At 43.9% G+C, this 15,376-nt stretch overlaps 1 protein-coding gene across 5 annotated transcripts in view; it reads left to right on the forward strand.

The window, feature by feature from the left end:
* The window catches only part of cep112 (centrosomal protein 112), a 289,566-nt gene that overhangs the window by 131,417 nt on the left and 142,773 nt on the right, over window positions 1-15,376 (forward strand). For all 5 annotated transcript variants that reach the window (XR_013547414.1, XM_078401444.1, XM_078401446.1 and 2 more), the window contains exon 18: window positions 12,120-12,255. Coding sequence is in view for 4 of the 5 variants with exons in the window: in XM_078401444.1 (XP_078257570.1) it covers window positions 12,120-12,255 (136 nt within the window). In the remaining variant the exon portion in view is untranslated. The remainder of the gene's footprint in view (window positions 1-12,119; window positions 12,256-15,376) is intronic.

Raw genomic sequence — 15,376 nt, forward strand, 5'->3', positions numbered from 1 at the left:
TCCATGCTGCATCTCTAAACTAAACTAAACTAAACTTTTGAAAGTGTTAACAATAATATGTCGGTGACAAATTACCATTGCCATATTATTTCTGGTAATAACAGTAGCCGAAGACTAAAATATACAAAGTGCTGGAGTAACTCAGCAGCTTAGACATCATCTCTGGAGAACATGAATATTCAACGTTTTGGGTTGGGATCCTCCTTCTTTCGAAAGGTCAGGACCTCTCGTCTGGGGACCTGAAACGCCACCTACCCATGTTCTCCAGAGATGCTGCTTGGCCCGCTGCGTTACTCCAGCACTTTGTGTCTTTATTTTGTAATCCAGCTGCTGCAGTTCTTTTTGGGTACAGTAGCTGAACACTATTTGTTGGACATTGGCCCATCATTAAATTTGATTTGTTTAGCAAAGAATGTGCCAATAAAGTATAAAGTATTTAATTTTACTGTCAGATAATAAAGTTAGAAAGTTCTCACAAATATGCTTATTTTCATAATTAACATATCAGTAGCCTATCTGGACAAATCATTTTTGGCATTAGAAGTTGGAATTATGATGGGTTCCAAACGATCAGCAAATTCACAAGGAAAGTGTTAAAAATCAAAACATATTGAAGTAGGACAAAACACATAACCCTTCAGAACTGATCTCCCTTCAGTAATTTCTGCATTCACTACTGCTTAAATTTTCAGCATGCATAATTTTTTTTCCCATGGAAAAGTAATCGGCATATCTGCAGTTTAAGCTATGTTATGTTTATTCCCTATTTGTTGACATGGATTCCTGCATTTTTGTTGTGAACTCTAATCATTTCAACTTGAAGTTGTGCATCAAAGTTTGCAGGTTTTTTTAATTGTGCCCAAATAGGGTGGCACGGTGGTGCAGCGGTAGAGAGACCTGGCAGGAACGGGGTACTGATTGAGAGTGATCAGCCATGATCGCATTGAATGGCGGTGCTGGCTCGAAGGGCTGAATGGCCTACTCCTGCACCTATTGTCTATTGTCTATTGTCTATTGTGTTCGATCTTGACTACGAGTGCTGTCTGTACGGAGTTTGTATGTTCTCCCGTGACCTGTGTGGGATTTCTCTAAGATCTTCGGTTACCTCCCACATTCCAAAGACATGCAGGTTTGTAGATTAATTGGCTTGGTATAAAGGTATAAATGTAAAATTGTCTCTAGTGTGTGTGTAGGATAGTGTTATTGTGCGGGGATTGCTGGTTGGTGCGGACTGGGTGGGCCGAAGGGCCAGTTTCCGTGCTGTATCTCTAAACTAAACTAATCTAAACTAATGACAGCACTTTGCCAACTGCAAACTATACTTTGGGAGAAATGGTGAACAAAGAAATTAAAAATTAAAATAAACGATAATTTCAACGCAATCATTTGATTTTGAGGTAGATTGGCAGGGCTGTGGTGAGTTGGTGGGTTTCAGATAATGATTTAAATCACTGCAGACTTTGTCCAACAGATTATAATTTGAAGGAGATTAGTGTTGTGTAATCAATCTCAGGCTTGCAGTACTTGGCATAGACCTAAAACCCAGACAACCAATTATAGATCTAGTTCCCTTAAACCTGCAATGATAAGTTCACAGTTGTTTATTAAGGATGAATGTCACCCAGCAAAATACAGTACTTTCTTTACTTTGCCAATACTAACAAGTGTGCCGGACAACAAAATCTAGTGTTTGCTCCTTTTTCCTACAGAGAAAATCAAAACCATACCCAGTAACAAAGAAAATTCCTGATCTCTATTCAAACTATAGTCTTCAAATAGTGTATCATAAATTAATCAAGCTTTGCCATGCAATTTAAAAATGTTCTTTGAACTCGATTGGATTATCACTTTGTTATTCAAAGTATTTTTATTTTGTATGGGCAGAACTTTGCCAACTGTTGGTCAAGTTCTCTCGGCCAACACATCCTCATGTGTGCATCCTCTGACAGCACTCCCACTTTACCTCATACAACTCCACTTGCATAGCCATCCATTCCTTACTCCCTTGTTCTCCCTAACCTCTTAAAATCATTTACCATTCTTTGTGGAATGTATTCCCTATTTCAAATATCAATTACTATTTTTGTGTGGTTCTCTCCCAGAAACTGTAGCTGCTGCTGCTTCCTAGCCCGATCCTTGTGATTGAGGGCTTAGTTTAGTTTAGATTAGAGTCCTCTGATTTGGCGCCGACCAGCGATTCCCACACACGTGCACTATCCAACACACACTAGGGACAATTTACAATTATACCAAACCTATTAGCCTACAACCTGTACGCCTTTGGAGTGTGGAAGGAAACCGGAGATCCCGGAGAAAACCCACGTGGTCACATGGAGAACGTGCAATCTCCGCACAGACAAGCACCCGTAGTCAGGATCAAACCCAGGTCTCTGCCGCTGTTTCCGTGCTGTATGACTCTTGTTATCTATGTGTATTGTGTTACTGGGCTGTCATGCTGCTGCCAGTAAGAATTTCATTGTCCCATTGTCGGTACATACGATAATGAAACTTTCTTGACTCTTGCCTTAACTTGATAACCCAGTCTTTCCTGGGGAGCAGCGAAGGAAATGAAAAAGCATTACACGAGTAGAGAACAATTTCTATTCTCAGATTAGAGGTGAGCAACATCATAGACATATAGAGATGAGCAGTATTGTGATCTGCAGGACCTACCAGGGTTACCACAGACAGTGTTCCGATCCTAACACCCTATACTGAAGGGCCCAAAATATTCAGGCTGGGAAAGAAGGAACTTGGTCAGATAAAACTTAGCAGTGAGGGGAGAGGATTTAATATTTGTTGTAATATATTCAGCAGCTTTGATTAAAAAATCATAAAACATCATGAATGTTTTATAATAAGCTCTTTTAGGTCTTTTATAATTGGCTTGATTGAGGCCATTTGTGGCATTGCTCGGAGGGTATGAGAGCAAAGGAGAATAATAAGCAGCTTGCAGTTAATTGCAAGCACTAATTCAGTCGTGTAGTTCCAAAGCCATTTTGAAGCACACTCTTATGAAAATCTACAATTTTGAAAACTGGGCTCAGCAACTGCTAAAAAATGTACAGACCCTCAACCAACTGCTGAAAGAGGAAAAACAGTTGAGGACCGACAGGCGAAGTCCCACTGGGCAGGAAAATCCACTCAACTTCTCACTTTATCATTTTTGTTTGTTTTTGCACTCCTTGACCACCATTTTCTGCACCTTCCTTGAACGTTCAAATGGACAAACAGTTGCTGGATGTTCAAAAGCATCTTGGCAAATGCTACTTGGTTGTAGGTACATTGTTAATGTTACCTTTAAAATTGATCGATTTTTTTGTCAGTTGTGAAAGGATCAACAGAGAAGATATGAAAAGCCAAAACACGTGTAAATTCTCGAAAGTTCAAATTTTAAAAAAATTTGGAAACACCCAGCAGGTCAAGTCAGCAACAATGATGGGGAGAACGGTTAACAACGGAGTCTACAGATGCGTCAAGAAAGCATTTTATCAGGATGGATCACAGCTTGGTTTGGGAACAGCTCCAACCAAAACCGCAAGAAATTGCAGCGAATTGTGGCACAACCCGGACCATCATACAAACCAACCTCCCTTTCATTTGTCTCCATTTATACCTCACGCAGCCTCGGCAAGGCCAGCAGCATAATCAAGGACGAGTCGCACCCTGGCCACTCCCTCTTCTCCCCTCTCCCATCGGGCAAAAGATATAGAAGTGTGAAAACGCACACCTCCAGATTCAGGAACAGTGTTTGCCCAACTGTTCTCAGGCAACTGAACCGTCCAACCACAGAGCAGTCCCACTACTACTACTACTCATTGGTGACTCTTGAACTATCTATGATTGGACTTTACTGGCTTTATTTTGCACTAAACATTATTCCCTGATCATGTATCTGTACACTGTGAATGGCTCAATTGTAATCATTCTGCGGACTGGTTAGCACGCAATAAAAGCTTTTCACTGTACTTGGGTACACGTGACAATAAACGAAATAAATAAACTAACTAACTAAAAGGAGAAATAATTCTAATCCCAATAAAAATTGATAGAAATGGTTGCAAGGAGTTACAGAGCTAAACAAAGGACCTGAAATGAGTACAAGCGGGATCTGATTGACGATGCAGTGACTGATGATTAAACTACCTCCCAACATGAAATACATCGATTCGTTCAAGATAATTTCTTTTGATCACAATATTCATCCAAGAATATTTTCTTTGACTCTTGCACAATCTTTATGTAGAACTGTGGGAAATGGTTTTTGCCATTGGAGTTAATTTAAGTATTGGATGCCCCTTGTCTTCTCATCCACTTTTCCCCCCATATTAAAGAGGCTTTTGGATAGGCATATGGATATGCAGGGAATGGAGGGATATGGATTGCGTCAGAGACCGGGGTTCGATCCCGACTATGGGTGCTGTCTGTACAGACTTTTGCGTTCTCTCCGTGACCTGCGAGGGTTTTCTTCAAGATCTTCGGTGTCCTCCCACATTCCAAAGATGTACTGGTTTGTAGGTTAATTGGCTTGGTACGAGTGTAAAAGTGTCCCTAGTGTGTGTGGGGTAGTGTTAACTTACGGGGATCGCTGGTTGGTGCAGACTCGGTGGGCCGAAGGGCCTGGCTCCGCACTGTATCTCGAAGCTAAACTGTCACTCTGGGATAGACACAAAAAGCTGGAGTAACTCAGCGGGACAGGCAGCATCCCTGGAGAGAAGGAAAAGGTGATGTTTCGGGTCGAGACCCTTCTTCAGTCACTCTGGGCTAGGGTTGCCAACTTCCTCACTCCCAAATACAGGACAAGGTGATCTCACTGCCCTGCACACCACGTGACCACAACCAGCCAGCGGCCACATGCTCCTGTTCCACCAATGGCGGCCGCCCGGGCCGGGATGCCGCCATTGGTGGAGTGGAAGCACGTGGCCGCTGACTGGGTGAGGTCACATGAGGCGCGGGGCGGTGACGTCACCCTTTATCCCTTATTTGGGAGTGAGGAACTTGGCAACCCTACTAACACGGGACAAGGGCGGTCCCGTACGGGACAAAATAATTTGGCCCAAAATACGGGATGTCCTGGCTAATATGGGACAGTTGGCAACCCTACTCTGGGCTTCAGTGCATTGCTGCATTACCTGTGTTGTTGACAAAGTGTTAGTAAGTGCAGTGTTACCCAGCACCAGCACAGATATTCAGGAGCCAAACATTGCATGTCCTGCCGACAGGAAATACACAGCAGGCCCAGAATAAAACACCACTTGCTGCAGGTGCGGGATGCCAGAAAATATATAAAGCATCAGCCGGGAAAAACTCTGCAGATCAGGAAAAAATGTGACGGAATAGAAGCCCTTGGCACAACCTTTCATACCCATGACCATCAAGAAGGTACGGACAAGGAGGGAGGCACTAGTCCACCCGGCCTGCTCTGTGTAGTTGCTATGTATTCTTCAGCACTGATCTGCCGAGTATTTGATCTCACTATTTGAATTTGAATACACAGCACATCAGTCGTAGAATTCTAAGAGCCGGCAGCGCTTGCATTTAAAATGGATCAAAGCAGCGTTGCCTTTCCCTGCAGAAAAGACATTTCAAAAGGAAATCAGACAGCCAGGCAAGGAAGGAATCTGGAGAAGTGGAAGTGTGCAGATTAATTTCTTATTAAAGACAGCAAGAAGCAACTTCAAAGGTGCTGTCATGAATGAAGAATCCAGATTCGATGTTTACACTTTGTTTTTCATCCTCCTCTGCATTGTCATAGCAGGGCCTTTCCAGCTTGAGTTGAACTTTGGTGACATCTTGACCTTCTACTGTACTGCTGATTGCCGGTAATGAGCTATTAGGTGGGAATGGAGGGTGATTCTCACGTGTACATGATACCACTATGGAGGCGAATTACAAGCTGTTTCAGTTTATGAAACATCGGAATAGCTGGAGACTGATAGGAATCCTTGATAACATTCTGGCAAATATATTATTCAAGCTGCTGTGTCATAGAATGGTCCTCACCCAGCTTAAGTCCCCAAGGATAAGTAACTTAGAATGCAGGACTTTAGATGTTGCTGTGATTGCACTGGTCCTTCACTGTGCAGTCTGAGATCTAAGTAGCTGAAACTCCATTCCTCTCAAATGAAACCCGTTAACTATCCATCCCCCCCGTTAACTATCCATCCCCAAGTCTTTCCTGTACTACCGGGAGCTGCCAAAAACAAAATTGTAAGATTGGTCTCCTTTTTCTTGACCTCAGCATCCTCTGCTTGGTACACCAAACAGATTTCTAAATAAATACACAGATGGAGGTGGGAACATGGATGAGCAATCAGGAGATAGTTGCAGGCAGGTAGACCCTGTCAGCGGGACAGGCAGCATCTCTGGAGAGAAGAAATGGGTGACGTTTCGTTCGGTCGAGCCCCTCAGACTGCTGAACGCTTGTCGACACAAAATGCTGGAGTAACTCAGCAGGACAGGCAGCACCTCTGGAGAGAAACATAGAAACATAGAAAATAGGTGCAGGAGTAGGCCATTCGGCCCTACGAACCTGCACCGCCATTCAGTGTGATCATGGCTGATCATCCAACTCAGTATCCCGCACCTGCCTTCTCTCCATACCCCCTGATCCCTTTAGCCACAAGGGCCACATCTAACTCCCTCTTAAATATAGCCAATGAACTGGCCTCAACTACCTTCTGTGGCAGAGAATTCCACAGATTCACCACTCTCTGTGTGAAAAAAAACTTTCTCATCTCGGTCCTAAAAGACGTCCCCCTTATCCTTAAACTGTGACCCCTTGTTCTGGACTTCCCCAACATCGGGAACAATCTTCCTGCATCTAGCCTGTCCAACTCCTTAAGAATTTTGTACGTTTCTATAAGATCCCCCCTCAATCTTCTAAATTCCAGCGAGTACAAGCCGAGTCTATCCAGTCTTTCTTCATATGAAAGTCCTGCCATCCCAGGAATCAATCTGGTGAACCTTCTCTGTACTCCCTCTATGGGCAAGAATGTATTTCCTCAGATTAGGAGACCAAAACTGTATGCAATACTCCAGGTGTGGTCTCACCAATGCCCTGTACAACTGCAACAGAACCTCCCTGCTTCTATACTCAAATCCCCTCGCTATGAATGCCAACATACCATTCGCTTTCTTCACTGCCTGCTGCACCTGCATGCCTACTTTCAGTGACTGGTATACCAGACACCCAGGTCTCGTTGCATCTCCCCTTCTCCTAATCGGCCACCATTCAGGTAATAGTCTGCTTTCCTGTTCTTGCCACCAAAGTGGATAACCTCACATTTATCCACATTATACTGCATCTGCCATGCATTTGCCCACTCACCTAACCTATCCAAGTCACGTTGCAGCTTCCTAGCATCCTCCTCACAGCTAACACTACCCCCCAGCTTCGTGTCATCCGCAAACTTGGAGATGTTGCATTCAATTCCCTCGTCCAAATCATTAATATATATTGTAAATAGCTGGGGTCCCAGCACTGAGCCTTGCGGTACCCCACTAGTCACTGCCTGCCATTCTGAAAAGGACCCGTTTACTCCTACTCTTTGCTTCCTGTCTGCCAACCAGTTCTCTATCCACATCAATACTGAACCCACAATACCGTGTGCTTTAAGTTTGCATACTAATCTCTTATGTGAGACCTTGTCGAAAGCCTTCTGGAAGTCCAGATACAACACATCCACTGGTTCTCCCTTATCCACTCTACTAGTTACATCCTCGAAAAATTCTATAAGATTTGTCAGACATGATTTACCTTTCATAAATCCATGCTGACTTTGTCCAATGATTTCACCACTTTCCAAATGTGCTGCTATCCCTGAAAATGCTACTGACTCTAGCATTTTCTCCACTACCGATGTTAGACTAACTGGTCTGTAATTCCCTGTTTTCTCTCTCCCTCCCTTTTTGAAAAGTGGGGTTACATTAGAAGGAATGGGTGACACAAAATGCTGGAGTAACTCAGCGGCACAGGCAGCACGTCTGGAGAGAAGGAATGGGTAAAGTCTGAAGAAGGGTCTCGACCCAAAACGTCACCCATTCCTTCTCTCCAGAGATGCTGCCTGTCCGGCTGAGTTGCTCCAGTATTTTGTGTCTACCTTCGATTTAAACCAGCATCTGCAGTTCTTTCCAGCACAGAGGAGGTAGTTGGAGCAGGTGCCATACTATCATTTGAAAGACATTTGGACAGGTATATGGATAGGAAAGGTTCAGAGGGATATGGGCCAAACACAGGCAGGTGGGACTCGTGCAGTTGGGGCATCTTTGTCAGCATGGGCAGGTTTGGCCGAAGGGTCTTTTTCTGCGCTGCATGACTCTTTCTCTATGAATGACTCTGATAAATCACAGGCCACTATCCTGGAGACATGCCTTCAATTCTAATATCAATAGACTTGTTGACAACTCCAAAAGGGGCAGCATTTAACATGAGGACAGTCAGAGTCTGCAGCACTGCTGCTTTGCTCAGGAAGAAGGTTAGACAAAATTAGACCTAGAATAACTGGTGATTTATTGTATTTTTAATTATTGTATTGTTGCATTTCAAGTAAGAATTTAATTGTTCCGGTCTCAGGTGCATCTGATAATTCAATACTCTTGACTTATGACTTGAGGTATTGCATCCAAAACTCCTTCCCACTCTGAAGAACACTTGTGTCTGAATAAGGGTCTCAACCCGAAACATCACCCGTTCCTTCTATCCAGAGGTGCTGCCTGTCCCACTGAGTTACTCCAGCATTTTGTGTCTATCTTTGGTGTAAACCAGCATCTGCAGTTCCTGCCTGCACACTCCTTCCTACTTTTCTGTAATTAAACGAGCTAGTTTAATTTTTAAGTAGATGAGATATTTATTTGAAAATGTTGCCCTGGTCTTGCACAATACTGCCAGATTGAAGTCAGATGTGTATGACTCTTGTGTACAGGCATAATATTAGTGAATGTGTTTGCAGAATCCAAGTCAGGTGGTAGAATTCTACTTTGAGATTGATACTGGGTGGCAAGTAATAAGTTCTTTTGATTCATTTAAGCACAAATAGATATATGTATTTCTGGATCTTTGTAAAAACCGTTCTCTTGACTCAGATTTGTTTTTTATTTGTTTCGTGCCCACCCAAGGACATGGCAGCTGGGGGAGGTTAATCATTTTATACGTGCCAAACACAGAGAGTATTTGCATTAGGAAGTTATCACAGGATGAGCTAAAGCACTATATAACATTTTAGGTATGTCTATTCATTTTTTTGTTTACTCATTATTATAAATTTCTGGGTGCAAAATACGAAGGGTCAGTAAAGAATGGAAGAATTTTATTGCCAGCTTTTATGGTCTGTCCTCTGATTAACACTCCCAATGGACAAATCAGAACACTTATTTAATCAAATGGCTAATGTTTAATCAAAGGATTTGAACAAAATAACTAGGATATTGAAAACGGGACTTGTATTTTTGTTGGCTTATGTGATCTCAGAGAATCTCGAGTAGTCTCACACCCATTGAAGGTGTAGGAAAACTGAATTGAAGTCAAAAATCTGAAATAGCACCTGGAAATGCTGGAGGTACTCGGCATGTCAGGAGGCATCTGTGTTGATATTTCAGGTGAAAAGTCCCTTCAAGTTCAATTTGAAATGTTAACTCTGTTTGTTTCTCCATGGATGCTGGCTGATTTACTGCGTATATCCAGCATATAAACATAGCACAAAAAGTAAGGAAATTTGTGTTTGGTAGATTATTTCTTTGTTGTAACAATGCTTCTTGGCAATAAATCTTATACCGTTGGAAAGCCTGTTTATTTCCCTTTTAAATGGTGCCACATTTGTAAGGAACATGCATTTGTGGGTTGAGCAGCAGAGCTGAGTATGTGGGTTGCGCCCATGAAAAATCTTCTCTGCCAATGCCAAACGGCTTATTCTGCCATTGACTCTTGTTCGGTGTTGTTTGGTGGATTGGATGATTGAAGTCTGAAGAAACAAGACATATTGGCAATTTAACAATTTATTCATTTAATAAACAGGAGCATCAGTAGCGTGTGGAAGAACCATACACAGCCACAACAGCCTGGCACCTCCTCCTCATGCTGGTCACCAGCCTGGTCACACACTGTTGTGGGATGGCATCCCATTCTTCAACCAGCATTTGTCGCAAGTCAGCCAACGTGGTTGTGTTGGTCACTCTGGCACGAACAGCACGCCCAAGCTGATCCCACAAGTGTTCAATGGGGTTGATGTCAGGACTGCTGGCAGGCCATTCCATCCTCTCCACTCCCAAATTCTGGAGGTAGTCTCTGAGAAACCCTGCTCTGTGGGGGCGAGCATTGTCATCTTGGAGGATAGAGTTCGGTCCCAGACTGTGGAGATATGGGATTGCCACTGGTTGCAGAATCTCATCTCGATATCTCTGCATTGAGATTGCCTCCAATGATGACAAGCCTCGTTTTTCCAGTGAGGGAGATGCCGCCCCACACCATCACACTGCCTCCACCAAAAGATGTTACTCTATCGGTGCAGCAATCAGCATAGCGTTCTCCGCGTCTCCTCCACACTTTGACGCTATGATCCAACTGCCGTAGGCAGAATCTGGACTCATCGCTGACCATAACGTTCCTCCACATGTTCAGGTTCCAGTGCACGTGTTGGGCAAATGGGCCTGACGGTGAAGGGCAGTCATGGCAGGCCTCCTGGCAGCCCTATGAGACCGGAGATCGGCTGCGTGCAGTCTGTTCTGAATTGTCTGGGCAGAGAGCCGTCGGCCATATCGTCCTGCAAACCTTGACTGCAAATCTGTAGAAGACAGCCTACGGTTCCTAAGTGCTGACAGGGTGAGGAAACGGTCTTCTTCGGGTGTCGTCTTCTTGGGACGCCCACTTCGCGGCCTGTCTCTGACATCCCCCGTTATATGGAACTTGGCCTTCACTTTGGAGATGGTACTAGGGCTCACTCCAAATAATGCCGCAACTTGGTTTTGCGGAACACCAGCTTGAAGTTGCCCTATCGCACGGGCCCTATCCAGATCAGTCAAACGTAGCATGCCGATTCTTGGAGCAGACACCTACTGACCACTGTAGCAGGGCCCATGCTCACAGATGCTGCCAATCAGGTGCCAATCAGGCACCTGATTGTCAGCACCTGGGGGTACCAGAAGCTCAAAACAAGTCAATAGCAACAGCAGAATAAGCTGTTTGGCATTGGCAGAGAAGATTTGGCAAATTTTTCATGGGCGCAACCCATATACTCAGCTCTGCTGCTCATCCCACAAATGCATGTTCCTTACAAATGTGGCACCATTTAAAATGGAAATAAACAGGCTTTCCAACGGTATAAGATTTATTGACAAGAAGCATTGTTACAACAAATAAATAATCTACCAAACACAAATTTCCTTACTTTTTGTGCTATGTTTTTAGTTAGGGGATTTTTTTTAGATTTAGATTTAGAGATACAGCGCGGAAACAGGCCCTTCGGCCCACCGAGTCCGCACCGCCCAGCGATCCCCGCACATTAACACTATCCTACACACACTAGGGAATACCACACCCGATTTGCACACACGGTGCCTAAAACAACAGGGGTAATAACCAACCATTCTGCTTTGGTCATTGAGTGAGGGATTCATTGGCCACAGAAGCACTCAGCTCTTTTTCAAATAATGCCATGTGATCTTCAACAACCATCAGAAAGCACAGAAGGGACTTGGGTACTTTGCAGAATCTGAAAGGCAGGAGCTCTAGAGATTCAATCCTGAGAATGGGTGCTATCCGTGTGGAGTTTTAATGTTCTCCCTGGGATCGCGTGGGTTTTCTCCGGGTGCTGCGGGTTCCACCCACATTCCAAAGATGTGCAGGTTTGTAGATTAATTGGCTTCTGTAATTTGCCCCTAGTGTGTAGGATTGTACTAGTGTATGAGTGATCGCTGGTTGGCGTGGACTCGATGGGCTGAAAGGCCTGTTTCCACGCTGTATCTCTAAAAACTAAAAAAGCTAAAAATAACTAGAGATGCTCTGTCCACAGCGTGAATCTGGTGCAAAAGTTTTTTGAATATGAATAGATTTAATGATGGTTTCAGCTTGTTAAACTAAAATTCCATTTGTGTAGTGTATTAACAAAACATTTGTATTGTTACAGTGAGAAAGAAGATCAGCTGGCTCGGGTGAGTGATTTGCAGAGGATGCAAGCCCAGAGGGCAGATGCAGCTCTGGAGGAATTCAAGAGGCAGGTTGAGCTGAATTCCGAGAAGGTCTACTCTGAAATGAAGCAACAGGTGAGAGTTCTTCCCTCGATCCTGAATAGCTCTGTGCCATCCTTGTGCAAGTTTGCTCCGTTAACCATTACTATTTTTTTTATTAATTGGAGACAGAAATGAACATCAAACTTGAGACACAAAGAACTGCAGATGCTGGTTTACATAAAAAGCATAAATTGCTGGAGAAACTCAGTGAGTCAGGCAACATCTCTGGAGGACATGGATAGGCAACTTTTTGGGTTGGTACCCTTGTTCAAGCTGATTGTGGTTGGGAGGGGGGTGACAGCTGGAAGAGAGGTGGGAGCAGGACAAAGCCTAGCAAGTGAAAGGTGGATACAGGTGAGAGGGGAGGGGTTGACAGGCAGATGGGTGGACAAAGGCCAGAGATGAAAACTTGAATTGCTTCAAATCATAACCAAACAGTGCAATCTGGTCCTGTTGGCTGAAATGTCGGGAATGATTCTGGCTGTTGACCCTGTGTTGGGATTGAACGTAACTCGTTTTTTTAATTACCTCCTCCTGCACTGCGCTCACAGTTGGCCTCCACTGAACACCTACCTCTCAATAGCTGAGGTCAGTGACAAACTGGAATGGAGAGCTCATCTTCATCTCTTCCATCTGAGGCACTATTTTGTTCTTCTTAACGTTAGCCCTCGAGTATATGAAGCATGAATGCTGGCAATAAAAAACAGATGAGATGAACTATTTTCCAGCGGCAGTACCTCTCTACACTAAGTACATAAAAAGGTGTTCCTGTGAGATAAGCTCTCCAAGTCTCCCGAGGGAGAAAACTGGCTGGCATAAGCCCTGAAGCTGTTAATAAAAAAAGAAGTTTGTACTTGGGGATTGAGTATCAGAGGTCCACATGGCTTTAATCCATTTGCCTTCCTCCTGCAGTGTTATTTTAAGTGTGCATTCGTGCCCAATCGTTGTATATTGAGCTTGGACCAACAGTAAACATGTGCTTAATTAACATGAAGCAGAACATTGCTGTATTGCCAGCAAAATCTTCAGCTTTGAAACTCAAACATGCCTCTGTCATAACCATGGCAACAGCACATTTTATTCTCTGTGCTCCAGGCTCAAGCTGGCTGCTTCTAGGAATTCCTCTCTGTGTATTTGGCAATAATGCATATATTATTGGTTCAAAGATTTTAACCATAATGATGCAATGTATTTTATAAATTCCGTTTTCTCCCACACTTGACCGGATGCACATAGATTTGTGGAGAATGACACTGGAAGTACAGAGCCTGGTGGGAGCTCCCACTGGGAACAGATCATTGTGTGTTGCATTTAGGCTGGAATATTGGTTGGGTTTGATTAACCTATCTCCCTTTCTTCAAACATTGATGGGACTGCCACGTATTTTATCAGCGACAATAAAGCATTCATGTATCTGTGTCATTAACCTCGAGAACCATGCCATCAATTGCAATCAACGCAGAGAGGCCATGGGAAATGTGCAGCAGGCCAACATTAGGAACAAAATAATATGTGGTGTGTGGAGGAAGTGTTGGGCTCACAGGTGGAATGGGAGGCTGAGGAGAGGTGGAAGGGGAGCAAATAAAAACCTTGGAAAAGCCCATGATTGGAATTTTGAACTTGAGGCATTAGTTGAACAGAAGCTACAGTGGATGTACGTGTGTGGGTGTGTGTGTGTGTGTGTTGGGGGTTGTTTGTTGGGATTATGTGTTTTTGCATTGCAGCCTGCAGAAAGAAGCCCTGTTGTCATCCATGTGGTGAAAATATGGTTGTGGAAGCATGAGGTGGTTTTCTTGGATGAGGCGAGCTTAAAGAGTGTGTACAGGGAGAAGGGAGGGCCTTGAGAAGGCTGCAGCTTCAGGGTTTACAGTATAGGTGAATGAAACAGCACAGTGGCTTAAGAGTGGAGGTCGGATTTCAGCAAAGACAACTGAATGGATGATCTCAATCTAACTTACAATGAAGTCCATGAGCACTTTGTATTTTCTGTGGAATGTAAGTATGAAGGTCGGCAGGGGAGAAAGAGAACCTGAAAATAAATAGGTAAACCAGTTGTGTGCTAAATACTACGGAAATGAAGTCCACTTTAGTTTGGTTTAGAGATATAGTGTGGAACAGGCCCTTTCAGCCCATCGGGTCCGCGCTGACCAGCGATCCCCACACATAAACATTACCCTATATTCACTTGGGACCATTTTTAAAAAACATTTACCAAGCCAATTAACCTACATACCTGTGCGTCTTTGGAGTATGGGAGGTAACGGAAGATCTCGGAGGAAACGGAAAACTCACGCAGGTCACGGGGAGAACGTACAAATAGCACCCGTAGTCAGGATCGAACCCGGGTCTCTGGCGCTGCATTCGCTGTAAGGCAGCAACTCTACCACTGCGCCACCATGCCGCCAAAGTGCTGGAGGACACAAAGTGCTGGAGTAACTCAACAGGTCAGGCAACATCTTTGGAGAACATAGATTGGTGACGTTTCAGGTCGGGAATTAATTAATGGTGGTCTCACTAATGTTTGAGGATAAGTGTAGGCAGCAGCAGAGGTCAAAGCAGAGCTGTGCGTTTGGGTTTAGATAATAGAAGAAAATGAGGAAGAACATGGGAGAACTGAACTCAAAAAGGAAGGAGTTAAGATGCAATGAAGGTAAAAATCATTTGAGAATAAGGATTTATTCAACATAAAGCCTGAGGATAGAAAAGAGTGAAGTCATTTAAACATGAAACTCCACCAGGTTTGGGTGGACCATACAGAACGAGCGTTTGCCCACATAAAAAGCGAAGGGTTGTAAAAGGTTACGTGCTTAAAGAAGAGACCATGTCAGAAAAGTCAAAGGAGATGCTAATGTATAATTGATGATAAAGCCAACAGTTCAACCTCAGCTGTTCAGGCACAGAAGGATGTATAACTTACAAGAGGATGGGTAAAGTCACCCATCAGCAGAGATTCCACTAAAGCCGGAATATTAATGAAATGGTCCATAATAACAGGTGCCAAGAGTTTCTACTCTGGATGATTTCATGGATCAGCAAAGGGACAGTGAGTGGCTCGAGAGGTGGACGATGTGGTGCATCTTCTGTGTGTGCAACGGTTGGATAGATCAGAGGAATTGGGGAAATTGTTGGTATTTTGCTGTAAGCAGGCCAGAGG

The sequence above is a fragment of the Rhinoraja longicauda genome, chromosome 6, assembly GCF_053455715.1.
Source record: "Rhinoraja longicauda isolate Sanriku21f chromosome 6, sRhiLon1.1, whole genome shotgun sequence".
In the NCBI taxonomy this organism is placed as follows: Eukaryota; Metazoa; Chordata; class Chondrichthyes; order Rajiformes; family Arhynchobatidae; genus Rhinoraja; species Rhinoraja longicauda.